Source organism: Dendrobium catenatum, unplaced genomic scaffold (assembly GCF_001605985.2).
Source record: "Dendrobium catenatum unplaced genomic scaffold, ASM160598v2 fragScaff_scaffold_788, whole genome shotgun sequence".
Classification (NCBI taxonomy): Eukaryota; Viridiplantae; Streptophyta; class Magnoliopsida; order Asparagales; family Orchidaceae; genus Dendrobium; species Dendrobium catenatum.
Window position 1 is genome coordinate 134,118 of NW_021319250.1, and position 27,661 is coordinate 161,778.

The following is a 27,661-nucleotide window of genomic DNA, read 5'->3' on the forward strand; positions in this document are numbered from 1 at the left end:
CAGCTGAGTGGAAAAGACATAGCTCCACCTGAGGAAGAGTCCACGGAGTCAGAGTTGTTTAATTTAGTTTACATAAACTTGTTTATTTCTGTGAATATGTGTTATTGAACAGTTTCTTTTAATCTGATATTTTTTGTTGATTGTTACTATTGATCAGTTTCTTTTTATGTTATAAACTGTTGTGAAATTGTTGTGAATTTGTTAGAACTGTTGTGAAATTGTTGTGGAATTGTTATTTGTATTCGTTTGCAGGTGTGGAAATTTGATTGTTGGCTGGGAAGTAAATATTTTTTTTGTCAATGCTATAGGTTTCCGGCGGATTGTACGCCGAAAATCCGCCGGAAAGAACGATACAACGAATTGTATCGGACATATCGACGTCTTCCTTCCGTCAGCCACTACCGGCGCATGTTCCGGCGCCATTTCCGCCGCTTCTTTCCGGCGCCTATTTTGCGCCGCAAACAAAGCTGTGGGTTGTCTACGGCGACTTTGCGGCGTTTTGTCCGCCGGTACTTACCGGGGACAATCCGATAGAAACTTACCGGCGCATATGGCACCGGAATTTATCGGTTGTGAGTCGTCGGGACCAATTCGATGTTTTACGCCGGTAAGGCGTCGGTAAGTGCGCCGGAAAGGTTTCCGGCGCATTATATTCGTCGGCAAAAATTTATCGACGCGACCGAAACCGGCGTATGCATTTCCGCCGAAACGTGCGCCGGTAACTTATGGTTCCGTCGGATTATCTATGTATTCCGGCGGATTTAGTCCGCCGGTAATAACGGGTTTTCATGTAGTGTTTCTTTCATGCTTAAGTGCTTAAGTGTAGTCATTACAAGTTATTTATTTCATGTTTAGAGATTTCATGTCAAATATTAGTTCGTAGAAATATATGACATTATATGAAAAGGAAGGAATGTATGTTCATATGAAAAGAATATAGAATTAATTGTGCATGATTGATTGCGGAGTACCAAGTACGGTGCAAAAGCACATATGAACAATACAGGAACATTATGGCCCTTGGGGCAAATGAGGAAAAGGAATAAATGACAAAAAAAGGTTTGTGTACCTGATCAGTACATCCGTGGTACTCCGGGATGATTGTATATGATAAATAAGTAAGCATTTTGAGATGACATTCATTTCATATACATATCTAATGACACATGTATGTGGCTCCTAAATTATCTCTCATTCATAAGACATAAATAATATAACATGTGTAAGAAAAGAAAAGCATGTCCCCTTTAGTTTAAAAATGCAATTTTCATTTAATAAGTCATGTGAGCATGTTTAGGATTAGAAATTCCTATTGAGCGTTAGCTCATTCCCTGTGGGATACTTTTTAGGAGAACCTGCAACAAGAGATGGCTGACAACCTGAGGTTTACATACAGTTGTCATACCCCGGGTGACAGGTTCTTTTACTATTTTTACTAGTTGTAGTTACCTTACTTTTGGATGGCTTTGTCATAGTATGAATAGTTAGAAATTTTAGCCACCTTGTGTATATTGTGAACTCTCTTTTGAAATGAAATGAAAAGGTTTAGAGGCGCTTTATGTTATTGAAGTCTTTTTAAAAATTTTTATTAACATGTAAGATGATTATTGATTGTTCTGAACGTCCGATTTCGTTCCCGCCTCGTATATACGAGCTAACCGGGCCAAATCGTGACTCCTGTCATGATCCGGCCGGTTAGCTCATATTTTATAATTTGGTTTAACTCGTGATAACTATTTTAATTTTTGGTAAAGCCTTAATGTGGAAACCCCAAAATCTCTTAGGGAAATCTTTGGATTTCAAGCTAAATATGATTTTAAATCTCTCTAAACATCAATCCTAGAACAAAAGAAAATTTCCACCAAACCCTAAATTTTTGAACCTACAATTTTTTTCATAAAAATTCATTTTCTTACTCAAGAGTGCACACAAACACTCTTTAACAGTTTTCTATGGAAGCCCCATCAAATATGCCAAAACCCTAATTTGAAACTTAAGTTTTTTTTTCTTAAGAAAACTTCTTGCTTATGACTTAGAAACATGGGCATAAACAAGCTCTAACACTATTCTAAAGAAAAATCCATCAAAAGCAAAACCCTAAACATTTGGTTCATGAAAATTTAAGGGAAAAGAACGAGGTTTTCAAGTTTAAATCTTACCTTTCTTCTTCCTTTAGCTTTCTCTTCCACTTCACTACAAAACGCATGCTGGAAATCGTCGCCGGTCACCGGAAAACGCAAGCACTCGACGCTCCCTCCTCTATGCCGCCCGCCCTCCTTCGTTCGGCCGAGAGAAACACAAGGGACTGAACTATGTCGGTCCATAAATGTTGTTTTGGCTTAAGAGGGAGAGGGATATCCAAATGACGCATGTACACCTCACTAGAATCATTTCCCTTAAGAGCTCTTAGGGGTAAAAATGGTAGATCTAGCCAAAAATTACTTAAACAATTTTCGGTGAATTTTAATTTCAAAACCGTGCGAAATTAGCTATAAGTTCTTTATATCATTTCGATCGAAATTTCGTGACGAATTTAATAAAATTTATTTCGTCGAATTCCGACGACATTGAAATTTCACTTAAGTTCGTCGCGGCGCATCGAAATACGTGCGACGCATTCAAATGACGAATTCCGGGTTTTACAATCCTCCCCTTCTAATAAAAATTTCGTTCACGAAATTTAAAAGAGAGGAAAAGCAATCACCTTACTCAAAGAGATGAGGATAGCACTTCCTCATTTCTGACTCCTCCCACGTGGCATTATTTTCCAATCCATGCTTCCATAGGACTTTCATGAACGGTATCTCCCTGCTTCTTAGTTGCTTCACACTGAACTCTAGAATACGACCCGGTTCTTCAACATATGTAACATCTGGCTGTAAGTCCACATTTTCCGATATGATCTTAGAAGGATCATCTGATATATACTTAGTGAAGAAATATGGAACATATTGTGGACAGCATATGTAGTGGGTAAAGCTAATATGTAGGCCACATTCCCAATCCTTTCCACTATCTCAAAAGGATCAATGTAGCGGGAAATAAGTTTGCCAAACTTGCCAAAACAAAGTACACCCTTCATAGGCCTAATCTTTATAAAAACAAAGTCTCTCACATTGAATTCCACAAACCGGTGCTTAGCATCATAATGCTTTTTCTGCCTATCTTGAACTGCTAGCAACCTATCCCTGATCAATCTGATTTTGCTTGTGACATCATCAATAAGATCTGATCCAATTACCTTCCTCTCACCTGCCTCTGCCCAACAAAGAGGTGTTCTGCATAGGGCTTCATAAGGAGCAATTCCTATGCTGGCTTGAAAATTGTTATTGAAGGCAAACTCTATTAAAGGAATATGAGATTCCCAACATCCACCAAAATCAATAATACACAATCTCAATAAATCTTCAAGAGTTTGAATAGTCCTCTCTGTTTGTCCATCAGTCTGAGGATGAAAGGCTGTATTGAATGTCAATCTAGCGCCCATAGCCTCTTGTACTTTTCTCCAAAGTCTAGAAGTAAATCTACCATCTCGATCAGATACTATGGACTTAGGCACACCGTGCAAACGAACAATCTCAGCCACATATAACATTGCTAGCTTCTCAACTGAATCAGTCAATCGGATAGGCAAAAAGTGAGCAGACTTTGTAAGCCTATCAATGATAACCCAAATATCATCACGACCCTGTCGTGATCGGGGTAAACCTGACACAAAATCTATAGCAATGTACCCCACTTCCACTCTGGAATTGTTAAGGGTTGAAGTAATCCACTTGGCCTTTGATGCTCAGCCATCACGAACTGACATGCAGTGCACTTAGCAACAAAATCAGCTACACTCCTCTTCATTCCGGGCCACAAAAACAAACTCTTAAGATCTTAATACATCTTACTACTATCAGGATGGATAGTGTAAGCAGAGTGATGAGATTCATAAAAAACATCCTTTCTCAAGTCATCAACATTATCTACACAAACCTTGCCCTTATACCAAAGGAGATTATCCTCATCAAGAATGAAATCCTCTTCATGCCCAGCCTTTACTAACTGAATGATTTTCACAAAATCTAGATCCTTCCATAAAGCTTCAGCTATCTTAATCTTTAAATCAGCTTGCGCAGTCAACTGACTCAACTGTCCTACATTTCCAGTTGTAGGAAGTACCACTGATAACTCCAATCTATCCATCTCTTCAATTAGCTTCTCTTGTTGAATTAGTAAACTATTTACTTCACTGGCAATTTTCTACTCAAAGCATCAGCAACAGTATTGGCTCTTCCCGGATGATACTGAATGTTCAAATCATAGTCATTAAGCAATTCCATCCATCTCCTCTGCCTCAAGTTCAGCTCTTTTTGAGAAAAGATATACTTCAGATTCTGGTGATCAGTGAACACTTCACAATGTATGCCATATAAGTAGTGTCTCCAAATCTTCAAGGCAAAGACTACAGCAACAAGCTCCAAATCATAGGTTGGGTAGTTCTTCTCATGACTCTTCAATTGCCTATAAGCATAGGCAACTACTCTCCCACGTTGCATCAAGACACAACCCAAACCTTTCAGCGATGCATCGCTGAAAATCTGAAATCCCTCAGTACCTGAAGGAATCTGTCCAGAAGTTGAAGTCATTGTTTCCGCCGAATCGTCCCGCAGAGCAGTGCTTCTGTCAAATCCGCCCCCTCCGTATGTTCCAATAAAAAATCTTACCAGCTGACTCTGATTTGCAACCTCCAACTGTTCCGCACAGCTCTGTTGTTTTGCATGGCTATTTCTTACAAGAATTTACAACTTAACAGGTATGCTCGGTACAGCTATGTATATGCTAGATACTGCTCGGTACCGCTAGTTACTTGCTCGGTACTAGGTACCAGCTCGGTACAACTAGATACACGCTCGATACACACTCGGTATTGCTAAGTACATGCATGATACCGCTCGGTACCACTATGTAAATGCTCGGTGCCGCTCGGTGCATGCTCGGTACCACTAGTTACATGGTCGGTACAACTAGGTACACGCTCGGTACATGCTCAGTATTGCTGATTGGTGGTTGGCATATGGACAAGGAGCTCCCAATTTACAAAGCTTTGCTATCAAAGTCCTAAGTTTAACATGTAGTTCATCTGGATGCGAACGCAATTGGAGTATTTTTGAACATGTAAGTATTTTACAATGTATGTGTTGATTTTTTATATATGTTCATAATATAGTAATGTAATAATATTTTAATTGCAGCTTCATAGCAAACGAAGAAGCAAATTGGATCATGGTCGCTTAATTATGAGATATTTGGATGTTACTTAGTCGAACTTATATATGTTATGGTTGTCTTTATTATTATGATAGCTTGTCTTTCATTTTTAATAATATTTCATATTCATGTTTATTATTTTATATTTTTTATATAGCTTGCGTCATGTTCAAAATAGCGCACGCCACACCGTGCGCTATACGCCATGCCTTCAAATGGACCTTTGCGCCATGGTGCGCCATTCGCCGTTAACAGGTATGAGTGAACTCGTAGTGTCCATTCCTTGAGCTAAATGCTGTTTTCGGGATGTCTTCCCCCTTAATTCTCAACTGATAATAACCAGACCTCAGGTCAATCTTGGAAAAGATTGTGGCTCCCACTAGCTGATTAAACAAGTCATCAATCCTCGACAAAGGATACTTATTCTTAATGGTAAGCTTGTTCAACTCCCTGTAATCGATACAGAGTTGCATACTACCCTCCTTCTTCTTTACAAAGAGAACTGGTGCTCCCCAAGGTGAAGTGCTAGGGCGAATAAATCCCTTCTCCAGCAGTTCTTGCAATTGAGACTTCAACTCCTGAAGTTCCTTAACCGCCATACGATAGGGTGCTTTTGAAATAGGCTCAGCATCAGGTACAAGATCGATTGAGAAATCAATCTCTTTAACAGGAGGCATTCCAGGTAAGACTTCAGGAAACACATCAGGAAAGTCTCTTGCCACAGCAATCTCCTTCAACTCTGGCACTTGCTTTGAAGTGTCCCTTACATGAGCTAGAAAGCTTAGGTACCCCTTCAAAATTAAACTACAAGCCTTCATAGAAGAGATAATCATAGAAGATACACCTCGATCGTCCTGGAAGATAAGTTTCTCTCCTCTAAGAAACTTGATCTTCACCACCTTTTTATTGCAGTCTAAGGAGATGAATTGATTAGACATCCAATCCACCCTAAAATCACATCAAACTCCAACAGAGGTAATACTATCAACACAACATCAAACTCCTTCTCACTAATAGTAAAAAAGTTGAACACATATTCGTAGCAGTCATATTGGACCCATCAGGTAACAGAACTGTTAATGTAGTAGGCATAGTGCAGACATCCAATGCATGCTTCTTAATGAACTCCTGACTAATGAATGAATGCGATGCTCCAGTATCAAAAAGTACTCTAGGGAAACATTGGACATGAATAATACTTGTAATCACATCAGAAGATTCTTTGGCTTCTTGCTAATGTAATGGCATAAACCCTTAGTTGCACAACAGGTCTCGCAGCCGGATGACTAGGCACTGAAACAGAAGCAGTAGACTCTTGAGCTCTCGGTCTACCAACAATAAGATGTCTCCTAGTACTCTGCTGAGGTGGAGCACTAGACCTCCCCTCCCTTGGACCCCTTGGGCAATTTCTAGCCATATGCCTTGGCTGATGGCACTAAAAGCAAACATTGGAGCCAGACAAACATTCGCCTCTATGCATCTTGCCACACTTATCACAAGTTCTGGCACTGGAAGAACTCCCACCACTATCAGTTCTGGTCTTCTTCATACTAGAACCTCTAGAATGAGCCCGGAAGCTCATGGTCTTCCCAAATCCCTTCCTCTTCTATTGGAAATCTCTCCTCTTCTGGATAGCCAATAAATCAATCTCTATCCTCCTTGCTTTTTCCACCAACACTGCATAATCATTAAAGCTAAAGGGAATCAATGGCTGACGAATCGCATCACAAAGCCCTGACAGAAATTGATGACACTTGTCCTCAGTACTTGAAATAAGCTGAGAGGCATAACGAGACAGCGTGGTAAACTCAACTTCATATTGCATGACTGTCCGATCCCCTTGCGCCAGTCGCATAAATCTCTCCTACATCTGTCTCCTCGCAGAAGGAGCCACGAACCAGTCTCTGAAGACTATCACAAAGTCTTCCCATAAGATCTGCGAAGCTGCTCTACCACCAAACTTCTATAATGACTGTCCTCTCCACCATCTCTCAGCCTCCCCATCCAGAGCAAAGGTGGCTAAGGTCACCCTCCGATCAACAGGATATTGCATACCCTCTAGTATCTTTTCAATCCTCATAAGCCAGTTTTCAGCATCTACTGTCTCTCCTACTCCTGTAAAAAGAGGTGGTCGCATGTCTTGGAAGATCTTCAAATGCTTGTCTACCAATGACTCTCTCCTGGAACTAGACTGGGGTTGTTCCTGTGAATGCTGAATAAAGTGCATTACAGCCGCCATCATCTGGTTGATAGTATCTATGGTAGTGCTACTACCACCAACAGGTTGAACGACAGAGGGTATTGTTGGAACTTCTCTACCAACCGGATCATTATTCCAGTCAGTATTGCCATCAGTGGCATCGGGTTCCTGATCCATAGCCCTAAGCCAATTAAAACAAAACAAATTCAATCATCATCACATCATCATACAGTCCTAAAATGTCTAAACTCATCAATCAGCCTAATGGCGCTTTATACGGATTCAGATCCTAAACTGGCTGCTCTGATACCATTCTTGTCACGATCCGGCCCGATTAGCTCGTATATACGAGGCGGGAACGAAATCGGACATTCAGAACAATCAATAATCATCTTACATGTTAATAAAAATTTCTAAAAAGACTTCAATAACATAAAGCGACTCTAAACCTTTTCATTTCATTTCAAAAGAGAGTTCACAATATATACAAGGCGGCTAAAACTTCTAACTATTCATGCTATGACAAAGCCACCCAAAAGTAAGGTAGTTATAACTAGCAAAAACAATAAAAGAACCTGTCACCCGGGGTACGACGACTGTATGTAAATCTCGGGTTGTCAGCTATCTTTTGTTGCAGGTTCTCCTGAAAAGTATCCCACACTAGGGAATGAGCTAACGCTTAATAGGAATTTCTAATACTAAACATGCTCACATGACTTATTAAATGAAAATTATATTTTTAAACTAAAGGGGACATGGTTTTCTTTTCATACACATGCTATCTTATTTATGTCTTTATGAATGAAAGATAATTTGAAAGCCACATGCATGTGTCATTAGATATGTATATGAAATTAATGTCATCTCAAAATGCTTACTTATTTATCATATACAACCGTCCCGGAGAGAAACACAAGGGACCGAAATATTTCGGTCCCTAAACGTTGTTTTGGCTTAAGAGGGAGAGGGATAGAGCACCAAGGCAAGGCATGACCAATCAATTTCCACGAGCATTAGCTTGATTCGAAGAATCATGTCCAAGATACATAGGATTTTGGTTGGTTTGATATTTACACAAGGAGTCATAACTCTAACTAGCAAGTGAGGAAATTAGTCCAATATATCAAAGGAGTCATAACTCTAACATGGAACTTCAATTTACTTCATTGGTAGAAGGTTTATCGTACCAGATAGGCAGACAAAGACACAAAGCATGACCAATGGTGACTCAAAGTTACCATATAACAACGAACGATCTCAAATATATGGTATGAGTGAATTAGTCTAATTAGAGTAAGTCTTAGTTTATGCCTTCAGAGTGATGCCTTAGGCATATAGGATTTGGTCTAATAATTAAGGGAACACTTAAATGTTAAGCTATAGTCTATAACAAGCATTCGAATTGATGGGTTATCAACAAGAACTAATCCCTTATTGAGAGGTGACTAAATCTCATGGTATAACACTACATGTTGAATTCATGTGTTTCCTCATGAGAGGAGCCTTGCGTAAAACTCAAGTTTAGGAAATGAACATTTCTACGGGAACTAATCTGCTGATTAACTCTCACCAAAGATGCTTTCCAACGACCCAAAATCAATTAAAATTTGTATTTTCAATATTAAAAAAGCAATAGAATCCATAAAAAATGAATTGGATAGGATGTGATCCATCAAACAAATCTATCATATTACCTCTGCAAAAAATTGAATGCATGGAGATTCCATAGATTAAATTTCTGGTGAAAATCCACCAAAATTCCACAAAGATAAATTGCAGATCTAAAGTTATTTGAGGGAAATGTAAAGGCTATCATTATTTTCATTGGTGATAGATGAAACACCCTGTGAATTCAAGAATAAATCCTTGATAAGTTTAGTGATATTTCAAAAAGCAATGGGCAAAGACTAGGTTTTTCTCAATAGAGATTGATAGAGATTGATATTTAGCCTCTAGCATTCTCCTTACTAATGAGAGACTCATCCTATAGATTCTTGATCAGGTTTTTAAATAAGATAAGATGTCCAAAATGGCTCGTGAACAATTTTTTGGGTAGTTCCATACTTTTAAGGTGTCCAATTAAATCCCTTAATTCCTTAAATATGATCCAAAATAATCTCATAGTTAAAATTATTGTTTAATTTGATAAAATATCATGCAAACGAACGAGGTCGACAATGAGGATTTTTTGTGTAAATTGAAATGTTTAAAACTCCATTTTCAAAAACTAACCTTATTCCCCGCATTATTTGTGAATTTTGAATAAAATTTATGAAATTAAACATTGATTCTCTTTGGGATTATTGTGGATCTTATTTCAAAAGTAAAAGAACTACATTGAACACTTCAAATAGTTTGGACTAAAAGTACCCCCCACATAATCTTGGGACCATTGTGATAATTTTCTCTTTTAAAAAATAAAGTTGGTTCAAATTATAATATGGAGGTAAAATTTATAAATTTGCACTAAAATGAGGAAAGGGATCTTTCAAAAAATATTAAAAGTTTGAAACACCATGCATTTAGAACTAAAGATGTAAGTACATGCTATCCCTGTGAAACAAAATTTATCATAAAAATTAAGCATGAGGCTTTTTCAATTTTTTAATTAAACATAATAAAGTAGAGATATCTAGGTGAAATTTGATATAATCTTATGTGAAATTAGCTACTATACCATGTTTGAAATGTGAAATTTAAGAGAGAAAATTAAGTTTGCTTTCAAGCTTGATGGCGGAAAGTCCCTAATAACTCCCCAATAATTTATTATTCAGTCAATGATGAGTCTGATTATATAATTTGGTAGCACACTAGTCAAAGCGCAGGTTATCTTTAAGGGGTCCTCTCCCTAAGAAGCTATGCATTGTCAACCAAAAAAAGGCATAAGACAAGGTAGCACTTGCCAAAGATCATCCTGCTATCCCTAATTGCCAAACCTCTTCTCTTCCACTAGAGCAAGAAGACATTGGCTCAGATTCCTCCCCAAGGCTGTGCCCACCAGGCATCAATGTTCTATAAGCTTTCTCTACTAAGTCTCAATAAATGGGAATTATGAGTATTAAGAAAAAGTCAAATTTTATATAACTTTCAGCTCAATTAGTCTGTTTCCAACATTGCAATTCAATCACTATTCTCACTATGTTGAAGACTATTCTTCCCTGTGTCCATCAACAAATTATGAAAATAGAAATTCAACTGTTGACCCTATCAAATCACAGCACTAGATGTATGCTGAGTAATGTTGCATGATGACAACAATATACCAACATTCACAACTGAATGAAGTTCAACTCCTAACATCAACTAACGTGCAATGCTCAATGCACATTTTTGACCCACAAGATCGGATGCTTTTGACCAACATAGATTGACATCCCCTGATGAACAACTCCCAATACGCAATGTTGCCCTTCGCTACACCATCAAATGACGCCCACCATCCTTCATTGATGTCAGCAACTTCAACACTATCTAGTGCAGCATTAGCCGCACCTTTTTTTTTTCCAAAACTAGCAACTTTTACTCCTACTCTCACTCTCATCTTTTATAATATTACACCCATTTTCATTTTGCTTCTACCTTGAACAATAATATTTGCAATATTTCCTCAGTCCTTTTAACGGAGGAGCTTCTGCTGGACTGAATTTGTGGTTCAGTTCTAGTGTAATTTTTGGATCCGCCAGAGGCTGAACCAATAGCTATTAAGCCATCCACCTCCCCTATGTTGACCTGGTTCGGTTCAGTTCAATCCAGAATTGAACCTGCCGCTAGGCCATCCCATAGGATTCAATTCATCTTATGTTTGGGTTTCTTTATTTAAGTTTTGATTGGGTAGTAAATACATAGTTGTTCAGTCCAATCCAGAATTAAACCTGCCGCTAGGCCATCCCATAGGATTCAATTCATCTTATGTTTGGGTTTCTTTATTTAAGTTTTGATTGGGTAGTAAATACATAGTTGTTGATCGAATTTGGGTAGAGAAAAAGATAAGATTTTGTTATGTGTGGAATATGATTGTGTTGATCAATCTGGTTATTCTGTTGTCTCGGACCTCAAAGCTTGTCGTGTACTCTAGAGTCGGGGTTCACCACCTGCTTGGGTCCAGGTGCAAACCAATAAGTTTTTTTGTACATCGCCTCAGTGTTTACCCGAGCGCCCTGATGCTGTGTTCTTGATCACCCCAACGCTGAACGACAAAGAGCAGAGCACCACATCAGTCTAGAGATGGCGCCGCATCAGTGCAAGACAAATGATTGAGACTCGTAGCATCCCAAACCGGTGTCGCAGTGCTGCGAGACTGACTGAACAATTATTTTTCTCATTTTTCTCATTGGTTGCATCCCTTGGTAGATAATAGATATAACTTACTTTCTATTGTATTTTTTTATTAGGTTAGACATTGAGAACGGTATATGTGAGAAGAGATGGAGAGAGTAACAAAGAAGAGAGATATGTACCTATTTCTCTCAATTTTCATAGTGGAGTTCTTGGTGTGGTGTGGCTTCGTGGTTTTTTCTCTTTGGGTTTTCCACGTTAAATCCTCATGTCCTTTATTTTCACTGCTTTTACTTTCTTGCTTATTTCGTCATTGTAATGTTTACTCCTCATCTGTCCCAAGAGATTTTAGTTTTCTTTTCATCCAAGATTAAATTTCTGAATCCTAGAAACTCCTTCTAGGTGATGGTTTTGTATTCTTGACAGAATTTTTGGTCTTTCATTCCATATTTTTAGTTTTCTCATCTGTTTTCTTTCCTTGGGACTTTCTATTTTGGTGTCGTTTGATATTAGAGCCTTCAATCGCATCATGCCACCAAGAAGAGCAAACTCACGGCCTATCCAAAAAACTATGATTAAAGGCCTGTAAAGGGAGATTCGCCTGCAAAGGGAGATTCGACAACCACAAGAAAGGTTGTTATGATGAAGCTCTGCCATCCTATAGATTGTTGGAATGGATTGGAGGAAGAACCCCATGAAAACATGGAGGAAAACGGTTCCACCAAGAAGCATCTAGTGAGAAGCATGAACCTCTACTTCACTAAATCACGAGCCAAAAAGGTTTCCTCCCGATTTCAAAGTCAAGGTACACATTTTGGAATTTGAAGATCAATTGGGCCTGGATGAATTCATCAATTGGTTACATACCATAGAACAAATTCTTCAATACAAAGAAGTTCCTCTTGATGTCATTATCAAATTGGTGGCCATCAAGATTAAAGGCAATGCATCCTTATCATGCGAGAACTTGAAGAATTCTCATCAACAAGAATGACAAACCAAGATCACTTCTAAGATGAAAAAGAAATTGCAACAAAATTTCTTGCCCAAGATATGTTCCTCCGATTACACAATCTTCAACAAGAAAAACTGTCCGTTGAGAGGTATGCCATTGAATTCAAGCAATTGAACTTAAAATGTCACTTGGTGGAATTAGAAGAAAACATGATTACTCGCTTTCTTGGAGGAATGAACCCAACTATTCCCAACGTGGAACAATTGCAACCTTATTAGACTCTTGCCAATGTGATCAACCAGGCCCTCAAACTAGAGAAGCAATAGTGGTAGGGAAAAAGAAGAATGGTAGTAGGGAAAGGGCCAACCGAAGTAGCTAGCTAGTCCACCCTTTGGGTGAACTGATGCCCCACCTCTTCACCACTACAGCAAGTGTTACAGGACAGTTTAGGGGATGTCCAGCTTCGACTCTAGCAATGATGACATTCCTTCCCACATGAAAATGCTTTAAATGTCATGGATTTGGACATAACATGCAATTGCTCAACCTGTTGATTGGTCACACTAATTGAAGAATTGCCACAAGAAATTGGCTCTTATTTGGAAATGACAGCAGAAAATCCTGAAGAAGAGCAAGTATTGCAAGCAGAAGAAGGAGAATCACTAGTGGTCCAATGCCTTCTAAATATCCACTATAACCACAAATAAGTGTGGCTTCAACACAACTTTTTTCGCACAAGATGCACAGTGCAAGGCAAGGTTTGTAATCTTGTTCTTGATGGTGGAAATTACGAAAATCTGGAGTTCCACTATCATGGTAAATAAGCTAAATTTGGCAACAAAAGCACACCCAAACCTTACCTATTAACGTGACTCAAGAAAGTTAATGAAATATATGCCACCAAGCAATGTTTGATTCAATTTTTCATTGGAGAAAGTTTTTAAGAATAGGTGCTATGCAATGTAGAGCCCAAGGATGCCATATCATACTAGGGAGGTCGTTACAATTCAATCGCAAGACGACCCATGATGGTAATCACAACACCTATCTCTTTCACAAAGATGGTCGGGTGCTTACCCTGATGCTACTACAAAAGATTTCAGGAACAAAACCCCCCGAATCCAGTAAAAGGGCTCACGCTCTATTCTCACAAGCCCTATGATCAGTATAGCATGGGGCAATCCTTATGTTGATGAATGAAAATTCAGCCTAAACTAATCCTCCAACAGCAATCTGAGACCTCCTACAAACCTTCTTGTTGGCTCAAGAAAAATGGCACGAGTGCACGAATCCTGCTTTGCAACCTTAGGATTCCATTTCCCTTAAGTCAGATTGAAATTAACCAGATTTCCACACTTCTATCAAACAAAGGATGTGGAGGTCGTGGCAATTCGACCACAAGATCACTCATAATGGTTATTACAACACCTATTCCTTTCACACAGATGGTTGAATGGTTATCTCAAAGCTGTTAAAGGAGATTTTGGGAACAAAACCATCCAATCCAATAATAGAGTTTCACGCCCTATTCTTACAAACCCTATGGTCAGTATAACATCGGGCGATCCTTATGTTGATGGAAGGGAATCCCGCCCAAACTATTCCTCCAGCCGCAATTTGAGACCTCTTGCAAACCATTAATACCATCTTTCCTGACACTCCCGCCAGACTACCTACCATGAGGGAAATTTAGCATGCCATTGATTTCATTTCAGGGTCGGTCATTCCACCAAGACGACAATACAAGATATCTCCCAAAGAATGTGATGGGTTATAAAGACAAGTTGACGACCTAATAACTATCAGATTTGTGGCCAAATTTTAGTTTTTGTGCCATATGTCCTCCTCATGCCCAAAAAGGAAGACACATGGTGCATGTGTATTGACAACTTCGTTGTAAATAAGATAATTGTCAAGTATTAGAAGTTCTCCAAGAGCAACGACTATTTGTCGATTCCGCCAAATGTAGTATGTAGTGAACACAATTAAATTTATGGGTTTTGCAGTCTATCAAATATGCATTAAAATGGAGCCCGAGGTGGTTGTCATTAAGGGGTGGTCTACAGCTCTTTCGATGACTGATGTGAGAAGATTCCATGGGCTGGCCTCCTTCTACTACCATTTCATTAAAAATTTAGTTCAATCACTACACCATTAAGTAAACTACTCCAGCAATCACAGTTCACATGGACAACCTTGGCTCAAGATAGTTTTGATCAGCTAAAACTACTTGTGACCCCAATGCTCAATCTAGCTCTCCCAGAATTTTCTTAGGTTTTGAAGTAGATTGTGATACTTCTAACATAGACATTGGGGAGGTGCTAAATTAGGGTGGTCATCTGGTGGCTTACTTCAACAAGAAACTAAATGAATTCTACCAAAGGTATTCTACTAATGACAAAGAGTTTTGTGCTATTATCTAGGCCTTCACAACGTTGGAGTCACTTGTTGGCACAAAAATTCATTCTATTTTTAGAACATGAAAAGCACTCAAGTGCAAAAAAAATTTAAAATGGGTAGAGTACTTATCCTCTTTCCATTATACACTATGATACAAATCTTGCACATCCCTCCAAATGGTACATGTGCTTAGCTGTTGCCTAAACTTATTCAACACTATCCAATTGAAACAGGAAGGTTTTAAGTCATTCAAGGGTTATATGCTCAGGATCCGGACTTTCAAAAGAAATGGGAACATTGCCAACAACATGCATATAAACTTTCCACAACCAACACAGCTACTTCTTCTCAGGTAATAAACTATACATTTTATGCTATTCTATGCAAGAGGCTATCATTTCAAAAATCCATTTTCGTTGTAATAAGACTGGCAATTATTTAGGAAAATTTCTACTAGCCACTTCTCATTAGAGATGTGGAGCAATTACGTTAGGAAATTTCGAACATACAGAATAACAATAACAAAACAAAAAAAATAGTGGATATATTTCCCTTGTAAGTACCCGACACACCTTGGGTAGACATCAGCCTGGATTTGCCATGGTGGTAATGGTTCACTTTATACCTTGCAGAAAGGCACTAGATGCATCTCATATTGCCAATCTCTACTTCGAGGAGGTTGTTCAACAACATAAAATCCCAAAAACAATCACTTCTGATAGGAATGTCAAATTCATAGCCATTGTTAGAGAACTATATTGGCCAAACTTTGCACTAATCTCGAATTCAGTTATGTTGCTCACCCACAAACTGACAGTCAAACTGAGACAATCAATAGGAGTTTGGGAAGTCTTTTGAAATGTTTTATTGGGAAAAACATTCGAAAATGGGATCAAATCTTAGGTCAAGTCAAGTTTGCTTGCAATTGATTTCAGAATCAATTGACAGGCCACAACCCTTTTGAAGTCGTATACAGGCAAAATCATATTGTTCCATCATAGTTGGTGCCTCACATTATAGCAACTACACATAACTCTAATGATGAAGCTTGAATTAACACTTTCATTGATAGGTCCCAAGCTCTAGAAGAGAAAAGTGGAGGGTTGTGTTAAGTAGTTGATAGCAATCGTAAAACTTGCCGAACAATTATAACATGAATATTTTAATACATTGTGTTAATCCTAGGAGTTCATTGGAAGCAACACACTATATGGCCTAAGCACAATGAGAAGTGTACAAGGGTCACAACACTGGCACCCAAGTGCAATGTTAAATAAGCAAAGGGTTCCCACATTATGGATGGATGTGGGCAAAGAAGCAAGTGCATGAAAGTAGAATTAGGATAAAAACTTGGAATATAGGTTTCCTTAAAGATAAATTAATGAAATTAATAGATACTATAATTCATATAAAGATAAACATTCTATGCATTTTGGAAACAAAATGTATTAGAGAGAAGGTTAAAGAGATTGATAGTTTATAATTTAAATTATTATATTCAGGTAGGAGTCATACTAAAAAAGGTGTATGTGTGATTATAGATAAGATTTTGAAGGATAATGATGTAGAAATTAATAGAATTTGAGATAGAAATATAGCTTTAAATATTGTTATTAATATTGAGATTATTAATATTATAAGTGCTTATGCTCTTTAAGTGGATTTGAATATGTGATCCAAATCAAAATTTTGAAATGGCATAGAAGAATTAATATAAATGATATCTTTTGAAGAAAGCATTCTTATTAAAGAAGATTTAGATATACATATTGGTAAGGTAATAGAATATTTTAAAAATGGGGACGGTATTGCATGTGTCGACAATACTTGAGAATTCAATTAACTAAGAGCAGGACAAAGCAAGACATTGTTTTCAGAGAATAAGCCTATATATCAAGTAGTTCACTTATAGTGAATAAACAAAAATTTCCCTGTAGAAGGCAGAGGGGGAAGTAATAAGAAAATGGCATAGTACTAACCAACTGGTACAGGAGTGAATTATGCCAACAAACGAGCGAACCAATCTTTCGATCATGAGGGTGTTGGAGTTCGCATATTAGGGCTAGTCAGACATATCTGTGTCTATTCTTGTGATTAAGATCCGACAGAGGTAACAGATTAGCCGAAGCTTTACCTGTGAGGCTCGGCTATTTCATGTAGGTCAAGATCGGATCAACGAACAATAGCATGTTGAAGAAACTGGAGGAGACTGTTTGCAAGAAGAATCGGTCGGCAACATGCCAAATTGGAAATCTTACGTGTAAGGATGGGAGACGCCACAGTTGGGAGATCAACAGAGCAATTGAAGCATTACATTGCATATTTGTTGAGCTTCACATCTCAGCAAGTAGGATTTTCAACAGTTTCATGTTGAGAAAAAGGCTTTTACTAGCTTCAAGATGATCAATGTGCCAAATTTTCAGCAGCCCACAGAACTAGAGGTTGAGTTTCAACATCAACATGAAATTTGGGAGTAAGACTCAAGATCACGAAAGGCTATTTTAAAGTCACCAAGCTGTGTTCTCATTTTCTTCTAATTACATGTTGTGTTGATACATGGCTCAAGCATATTTGCACTGACCTTAAAGCCCTTAATAATCCCATTTAAATTAGATTAATTAATAACTTTTTAATTCTATAAATTTTAATATTTTGTTAATTAGAGAATATGAACTTATTTTCCAATTCCTTAAATGCTCCATAATTAAGTTGCATTTTTTTGGCAAAACTACTTGCTCTTAATTCTTCTATTCTAATTACTAATTTTGATAAATCAACTTTCATAAAGATTGTTTAAGGATTAAAAAGGTAATTAATTTATAAATAGAGCTAATTTATAATTCTATTGGATCCAATGATATCTTTTGATAAATTTTTTAAAAATACCATATTCTTGTGTTATAACATCCTTTAGTTTCAATAAAAATAAAAAGTTCAATCAATTTTCGAAAATTCCACTCTTTGCCGTTACCATGTTCACACGAGATAGTGTCATGGGGCAGCTCGTCACACCAATTAAGACGAGACCACATTGCATAGTTGGCAAGCATATTAAGGGAAAATTCGTTGATACAGGATTTGCAGCTAAATATTAGGATCTTCTTCTAAGCAATTTGAGAGGGAATTGGACCTATAAGCATAAAACAAAATTTAACCCAGAATCTTTATAGAAATTCAGGCCTAAAACCCTTCTTAAAAAACATTTTTCTCTTTCAAATTCCAATGAAATGATTTTGTTCTTTAAGTGCAAAATGTTGGGAGATCACGAGCCAATCATGTTCAATACGATTGCAAGCTTGCTTAGAACAAGTTTGAGTTGCAAGATCGTTCTTGTGTTTTCAACTCAGTTCTTATAATTTGAATTACAATCCGCTCTGTAAAAATACTTGGAATACTTGAGTTTGCATGGATATTGATGGGTTGAAAGATCCCATATAGGAGGGTATGATTGTGGCATTTACTTTGGCAGCTTGAGGAGTGAAGGGGAGAATGATTAGTTGAATCCTAAGCCAATGGAGTCTAAGGCGTGCAAGTAGGCCCAGTTCGGTACCAGATCATATAAAAACTGTGTGCTTATTTCTCATATTTAATTTTTTTTCACTTGTGTTTTAGATTGTAATTGCATCTATTAATTTACTCACATAACATTCACTCAAACTTCCACTTTAATTTGTAAAGAAATTTAAAACACATTCACCACCCCTTCTCTTAGCATGACAGTCACCATCAAAATGCCTATTCATTTAAACATAAAAAAAATAAAAGTAATAACATAGTTATAAGAAATATTTTTAGTTCACCTGATAGTACCCAGAGAGGTTTTAGAAAGCATATCATGAGACTGATCACATGCATCATGCAAATCAACCTGTTCAGTAAAATCATAGGATCAGTCTTCATATTGCTATTTCATACTCCTAGCGAAAATGATGAAATGCAAAGGTTGCACATAAACATAACTTAAAAACAATTAGAATGAGAATTCAAAAGCATAATCATAAGCAGAAACAAGTAAAATAATAGCACCTTATTAACACTAGAAGCTTCACTTTCAACACCACTCGGAGGCTCATGAACAAGCAAATTCTTCTTTTCAATGCATATTGCCAGCTTAAAATGACAACAAAGATTTCCAATTAGGCATGCCATTAAGGTAAAGTAATTCAGTAAGGAAATTCCAACAAAATAGATATACTTCTGCGCAGTACATTATTCCAGGATGGGATCTTGGGGATTTTTATTTGCTTGCTGCCATTTCATTTAGTGTCCAGATGTTATGATCTTGGCGTCCAACTTTTCTTACAAGGTCTATAATCTAGAAAATATCCAAAAAAATACATATTTTCTTTACACATAAATTTCACCTACCTATTTAAAAATCAGTATTTTTTTTGTTTGGTTAGATATCATGAGGCTCTGTTTGGATGACACAACTCAAAATTGGTGACAAAGCATCTCATGGTCGAGCCAGGTCAACTACCTTAACAACTAAATGGTCCCAAACTTAATAACGTGGATGAAGGATTGATAAAAACTTGACTAAGTTGTTTTTACTTTTTGTTGGATTCCTTACCAAAACCCATCACCCTTTTGAGCCCTTTCATGCTCCTCTCAACTTTTGATTATTCAACAATTATTATCATGTAGATTTTCTATGTGAAGAGTCAATCATCTGACTTAGTTACGGTGGTTCACCCTTTGCCTTATGGATTGACCTTTCTCAAAGCAAAGACCACCCTTTCTGGATAACATTCTTTGAATAATTTTTTCCCTCGATGTTAACCTGAGCAAATCAAAATAAGAGCACAATTCCTTTATCAATAGTGTCTATTGGTGATGTCCTCAAGTATGATTAACCTTAAAGGAAATCTAATCCCTTCAAGAGGACTAAATAACCCAGATTTCTTTACTTGATTTTATTTGACTTCGATTTCTCGGAGTAATTTATATGAGTTGAGATGAGATTTATTAGTCATACTACATCAAAACTATTCTATTATCTTTTCTTGTAAAATTTCAAAACATCTTCATATCACAGTCTTTTCTCCCTCAACACACATGTAGAATAGTTTTTAGTATATTTGAATATAATAGCTTGTGTGGTTGAGTTCATCCATTACAATTGTGGTTTCTAGGCTGATTGCTCATAAATGGAGCTTATTGTTAACTAAGTCTCTACAACATAGAATATTTCCTGTATATGATTGTACTTGTGGGTTGCATTAATTGTTTCACAAGTTTGCATTTTAATGTTGCTAATGAAATCAAGAATATTATGAGCATAGCTTATTAACTCTTAATCACTCTTATGTTAACACTTTATGTACACTATCACCATCACTTGCATTTGTACTTCTTTGATTACTTTTCTTATATTCTGCGTGACAATTCAATGTGCCTAGACTCCACATAATCTAGTCCAAGTAAAACCATAATGAATGCTGTTGCACCATTTTATAGTTGATTTTCTATTTTCTATGCAAAATGCCATCAGTTAGAATTAAAAGTTGATTTAAGATTTGAAATCTTCAAAGAGCGATTGCCTTCAAAGTATTATCAATTAAGTTTATATTAAAAAAAACTAAAAACAATCAGAAAGAAATTTATTCTTCATATCTTTTAGTGGACTGAAAGAACAACAAGCAGTGATTGTATTCTTTGTATTCAAGGCTTAACCAAACCTGACACTTTTTGATGTAGCATTTAGGTTAAGTTTGCTTTATCACGAGGACCTTCTTACGCTAATCACAGGGATGTCTTAAACCTGAGCCCACCCAAAATATGCCCAGCATATAATTGTAGCCAGCACTATCTGTGATGGGAAACTCAACCTCCCCAGTTGGCAGAGACACAACATGTTTGCATTATATCGATCTTTTCAAGATAAATTTTGAATGCTTAATTTTTTTGTTCTATATTTTGAAATGTAATTGGTCAGTGGAGTTCGTTCTTACATGCATATCATGAACTTATACATTTGGATTAACGGCTTGGATTCTATTTTTGTGGGATTCCTGTTTCTACGGTTAGCCCTGCCGCTTGTTCTCGTGATTGTTATCAGCAGCATTGTTTTAGTAGACTTTGGAAGTCTCACCCTATTCTAGCAGATCTACTTCATCCTATTTCTATGGCTGTGGTTCCTATTCCTACAGTATTACAGTTAGCCTCCTAACTGGTTGATTATTAGATTGGATTACAATAAAGGTTACCATGATTAACCCATTCCAAAACAAAGCATTTAAAAACCTAGCACAAATCAAACTTTTGACTATGCTTGCTAAATACCCGCAGACCCACCTTCCATTAAAATTGTTAATAATAGGAAAGAAGTGTAAAATATATAGCAGTACCATCTGCAGTTTCTGATGCACCAAACATGTGGCCAGGTCAATACTGGAGGAAGCTGACATTTTTGGCAATGGTTGAGACTCCTCCCAGCACCAACGAACTTCTCTTACAAATTCAATCCAAAGAGTGGAAATTGCTGCAAAATCAGATGTAAAAAGATTAAAATAGAACTTCTAATCAAAATTTCAAATTTAATCAAACTCTCAAAAAAGATCAGACAGAATAAATCCACTTCAATTAGCTTATAAAAGCGAGTGCTTTAAGAAAAAAAAAAAGTTGAAGTTACGTGCAAACCTCTGATGTTGCAATTCCCAAGCCACAACAAATGCAGACAGAACTCAGCAAATAGAGAGCCTAGAGGAGCACCTTTTATAAAACGAGAGTTTCTTTTCTCGAAGTCTACAGATTTCCAACTTTCAACTCCTACACACAATTGCATTCAATCAGGAATCTGAATAGCAACAAAGCAATGGGAAAAAAAAAACCACTGACAACATAGTACATATACAATAAGAACAACAATATCAAGCCTTTATCCCACTATATGGATGCATGAATCCTTTTCTCTACTCTGTACTATTAAGAGTCACAATCTCACTTAAATCTAATAAAAAAAGATCATTTCTAATATTTGTAACCAAGTCTATTTATAAATCTATCTCTACCTTCATAAGCCAATCTAAAACATATACTTTCTTAACCGGGTCATCCGTAGGCCAACGTCTTATATGACCAAACCATCTAAATCGACTCTCTCTAATCTTATATGCCATTGGAGCTACTCCAACCTATTCACGTATATAGTCATTTTATACTCTGTCTCTAAGAGTGAAGCCACTCATCCACCTAAACATCCTCATCCCTACAACACTTAATTTAAATTTATGCATCTCTTTTAATGGTCAACAATAGCAGAATACAGATCAGATAAAAAAATGGCTTCAAAGTAAGATTAACCAACATACATAAAAAAGAATACTTCATAGTTCGGCATCAAAAGTTTTACAAGTTTCTACGGAACAAAAAAAAAAAGCAGAGCCTTTTCAACAGCTCTATGGTCATTTGCATGCCAAGATCATGAAATAGAACTGAAATCTGCCAAATAACCAACAATCAGCATAACATAAAAGTCATTTCTTGACCACTGTTAATTTCATTGCAAGGAACATTAATGTTTCAGTCAAACAAGTTAGACTAATATGATTTTGTTTTTTGCACGCCAATCAATAAACCTTAATTAGCACATACATGCGAGATAAAATTGATTTTAAAATAAAGCAAAAGTAAATGGAAGATAAACATGAAAGTCAAAAGTTAATAACTTGACAGAAGTACAAAAAATTAGTTGATTGACAAAACTTTTTAGCGGGCTCCAAACCTAATGCCATCTCCATTAAATTAAAAGGCTAATGCACACGGTTATAAAGAGTAATACAATGATAGCTGGTTATCACAATCATAAACAGAAGAAGCAACAGTAATTAGATCCAGCTGAAAATTTTCATGGTACCATTCCGGAAAATCTCTTTAAGGATGCGATCCACAACTGCTGGAGGAGGTATACAATCAGAGATCTTAGAAATATCAGAGCCTGAGTTCTCAGCTGTCTACCACAAAGACCAATGAATAGGAAGTGAATCTTCATAAAATTTGCAAATAAGAAACCTTACAAATATATATGGAACCTGAAACAAAATCTTCCAGATATTTGGCTTCAAATGACATATCCAATGCAGATACCAAAAGGCTCAGCTGTGAGGCAAATCCAAACTTGCCAATAGAATCATCAAACCTGCTCATAATCACCAAGAAGTAAAAGCATTTTAGATATTTATTGCAGGTTCATCATCTCATGTAGAGATTGAAAGGTTCAAGAATTAAGAATCTGTCATATAAAGACCTAGACCTTATTTTGCTACATTAACAGAATATGGTTGATGTATTTGTTGCAAATTTCTTTATCATGAAGCCAAATCACCAAAATATAAAAAGCATCTGATATATTGTGATACAACATTTTGATGGTGAACAAGAATCAGTCTTATTGTAAAGAACAATAACTAATGTTTTTGGATTGTTAGAACCATAGGGATGATGTTGATGGGACCCTCCAAAAAAATCTTTCCTATATATATCAAACAACCCACTTTTCTGATAGTCCTACTTCAACTGGCATTAAATAAAAACCTCAAGCTGCTATTCTCATGCATAGTCTATAGCTAATGAATCATAAAATCAGATAAAATTTGTTCCCATTCCTGTTCTTCTATATCAACCTCAACTGCAATTCAATGTTTCCTTCGTACTTCATTTAACAATTTAAAGCCGCCTCTATAATTTGCTACTCTCAGCCTTTGCCATCGTTGCCGCCTTGTCTAAAAGCCAAGATTTGCTTCTTTCAGCTTTTTCCATCATTGCCACCTTGTCTAAAACAAAATACCATCTGACCACCACATTTGTTCTGTGGCTCATCCAAAGAGGCTTTCACCACATTTTCTTATAAGTTAACAGTTTTATTTATAACTTGCCCCAGATCTGCCACTTGTTGATGCCTGTTGAAGTCTATCACATCTTTGCACAAGTTCTAAGTGGCTATCTCTAGCATCATTTGGCACAGAGTAGATCAATCAGTTTCAAAGTCAGCTGCGACATCATCAGCATCAACCTCTATTGATTTACCACTAGTTGTACCTTCCAATCCTGCCACCTTGTTGATCTACACACTCACATAGTCAGTTTCAAAGGGAAAATGTAAAATTTGAAAATGTCGAATCGTAACTTCGCGACGCATTGCTACGCACTAAGACGAAAATAGCAAATTTTCGAAGTTGTCAGAATTCGAAAATAATTTTTATAAAATTCTACATTAAATTTCGATCGATTTGATATAAAGGACTTAAGGTTAATTTCGCATGGATTGGAAATTAAAAATCGTGAAAGATTATTTAAGGCCAAATGACTAAATAACCCCTCTTAACTCTCAAGAGCACAAATGCATGTAAGGGCGCATGCGCCATTGGCATTTCCCAACACTCCAAAGAGCTTAAGGGACCAAAAACATTCGGCCACTTCCTCATTTCTTTGCCCGATCAAGGGAGAGAGTGAACGAGAGAGGAAGAGGGCAGCGGCTTGGAGTTTTGGCGAGCAACAACCGGTGGTTCCGGGCGGCGATTCTTGGGGATTATCAAGAGGAAGGCTTAGGGAAGAAGAATGTATGACTCTAAACCTAGAATTTCTCCTCACTTAGATTTTTCTTAGGATGAAAATCTAGGGTTCTCCAAATCTTGAAATTTTTGAAAAGAGAATGTGTAGGAAAGTTTAATGGTAACTTCTAAAACCCTAATTTTAGTTTTCCTTCAAAAATTTTGAGATTGTCAAATTTAGGGCATCTTCCAAAATTAATTTTCTTTGGAAGTGCTCTAACTAATATTGGTCCAAATGGTCTTAGAAAAGTTTTTAATGGTGAAAATTAGGGGTTTTCACAAATTTTTTATTTTCTTAATTTTTAATTTATAATAATCCGAAAATACTTAAGCCCTAATTATTTCTTGGGCTGCCTTTGCATTAATTCCCACGGATTGGCTTCAGGAATTAATTCCTGTGGTCCCCCCTTTTCCGATTCCTGCAGGTTCCGTGAATCTGCTCCTTGGAACCGTGGCCTTTTTGCTTTCCTTTGCTGAGACGTTTGGGATTTAAGTATAGTGACTGATGGCCTTTCAATTACCTCATTTATATGGGAATATGAAGAGATTTTGGGACAGAATTTGAACAGTTTTTGGGACTGTTTTTGAACAATTTTTGGACAGTATTTTGGACAAAATTTGAACAGTTTTTGGGACTGTTTGGTAGCTGTTTTGGGAAGAATTCCAAGAGTTTCTACTGCAGTTTTTAGGTGGCTTTTGGCCTTCTATTTCCAGCTTTTAATTAATAAATTATGAATTTAGATAATATTTTAGATTTTTTAAAATCAGGGTTTAATTAAATTCGAAAATAATTAACATTAAAACATTAATTAAATGGAAAATGAATTATGTTTAATGATTAAGTAATAAAGATTTGCATTATTTTAGGTGTTGGAAATAGGAGAAGTTACACGTCACAAGCACAAACGGTGTATTTCACACATATAAGAATTGTTGCTTTATAATTAAGAACTCTAAGTTGAAGGTTTAAGATCATATTCATGTTATTTGAATAGTGGAAGATTTTATAATTAAGTTGAGACGAGTATTGGAATCTACAACAATGCTTGAGGTTTTGGTAAATATTAAATCTTGAAAACATTCAATGTGAGTACTCATGATTTTTTAATTATAATAATGAAATTTGCTTCTCTACAGGTAATGCATCAAGTATTATTATTATTATCTATTTGCTCATTGTTAATATTACATTTTTTTATGATAGGCAATTGATCATGTTTAATTAAAAGATATCATAAATCAAATATTATCATGATATTTATTGTAAAATTCAATATGAAATGATGTGAAAAAAGTAAAATAAAATGATATGATATAGTATGCTTGTATGTGTGTGGGCTCCGAAAATTCGGCCCCGGCCTCCGCCTGCTTTTCTTTTCTATTCGGCAAGGGAGTTTTAATGGAAATAAGTTCCGGAGTAAATTTTGGAAGGCAGATGGGTTTGTAGATAAGACACTACCCAGAGATTTCGCCCTCATTTTGTGAGGACTTTATGATCTGAGTTCTGGTTTCCTATAGGCGCAAGCCCCTATAGTTAATTACCCCTCCCGATAACGAGAGAGAACTTTCGATTAAGGCTAGTCATCGATCAGATACGTATAGAAATACGTGTTATCTGGCATATAGTAGCAGCATAGGTATGGAAAGTTTGTTTTTGTCTAATTCATTTAGTTTTTGTGAGATCTTGTAATCTTCTATTATCTAGGAAGAGTTTCTTTTGTTAGCAAAAATTTGGGGCCCTCTCCCAAATTCTTGCTTGCATCAGGAAGGCTTAGGGAAGAAGAAGGTATGACTCTAAACCTAGAATTTCTTCTTCTCACTTAGATTTTCTTAGGATGATGAAAATCTAGGGTTCTCCAAATCTTGAAATTTTTTAAAAGAGAATGTGTAGGAAATTTTAATGGTACCTTCTAAAACCCTAATTTTAGTTTTCCTTAAAAAATTTTGAGATTGTCAAATTTATGGCATCTTCCAAAATTCATTTTCTTTGGAAGTGCTCTAACTAATATTGGTCCAAATGGTCTTAGAAAAGTTTTTAATGGTGAAAATTAGGGTTTTTCACAAATTTTTAATTTATAATAATCCGAAAATACTTAAGCCGTAATTATTAATTAAGTGATGGGGAGGTTTTGACATGCTAATATGATGAAATTAATGAAAATATGATTTCCAAATTTATGGTTTTAAAGCAAAACCGAAAATAGAGATTATTTTAATTTAATTTAGGCAATGGTAAAGTGTTAAAATAGGAAAATTATGAATTTAGATAATATTTTAGATTTTTTTAAATCAGGGTTTAATTAAATACGAAAATAATTAACATTAAAATATTAATTAAAGGAAAATGAATTATGTTTAATGAGTAAGTAATAAAGATTTGCATTATTTTAGGTGTTGGAAATAGGAGAAGTTAGACGTCACAAGCATAAACGGTGTATTTCACACATACCAGAATTGTTGTTTTATAATTGAGAACTCTAAGTTGAAGGTTTAAGATCATATTAATGTTATTTGGATAGTGGATGATTTTATAATTAAGTTGATATGAGTATTGGAATCTACAACAATGCTTGAGGTTTTGAAAAATATTAAATCTTGAAAATATTCAATGTGAGTACACATGACTTTTTAATTACAATAATGATATTTCCTTCTCTATACATAATGCATCAAGTATTATTATTATTATCTATTTGCTCACTATTAATATTATATTTTTTTATGATATGTAATTTGGTGGGGGCAAGAAATATAGGGAGCCTATACCCCTCACCCAAACGAATGATTGGTCCTTAACCGACGACCCACTAAATCACGAAAGATGCGACTAAGATGAAGAAGAACAAACTCTTACATTTCAAATTAAACTAAAAAGAAGAAATTTTAAAAAACATTACAAACGACGACGGATTACAACTTTTGACTCGAAATCAAAGACACCCTAAAGTTGCTTTACTTAGAGACGAAAGATACAGATGGAGTGGCACTTGCGGAGAGACGAAAGAGATTAGAAGCCGAGACGAA

At 36.3% G+C, this 27,661-nt stretch overlaps 1 protein-coding gene across 1 annotated transcript in view; it reads right to left on the minus strand.

Moving 5' to 3' along the window:
- LOC110114585 (rab3 GTPase-activating protein catalytic subunit) overlaps positions 1-27,661 on the minus strand; it is a gene marked incomplete at its 5' end in the record, with an annotated part of 66,570 nt that overhangs the window by 8,676 nt on the left and 30,233 nt on the right. Inside the window, 6 exon segments of the mRNA XM_028696617.1 lie at positions 18,887-18,954; positions 19,113-19,196; positions 21,437-21,570; positions 21,729-21,857; positions 22,945-23,037; positions 23,120-23,226. Of these exon segments, the coding sequence (XP_028552450.1) occupies positions 18,887-18,954; positions 19,113-19,196; positions 21,437-21,570; positions 21,729-21,857; positions 22,945-23,037; positions 23,120-23,226 (615 nt within the window).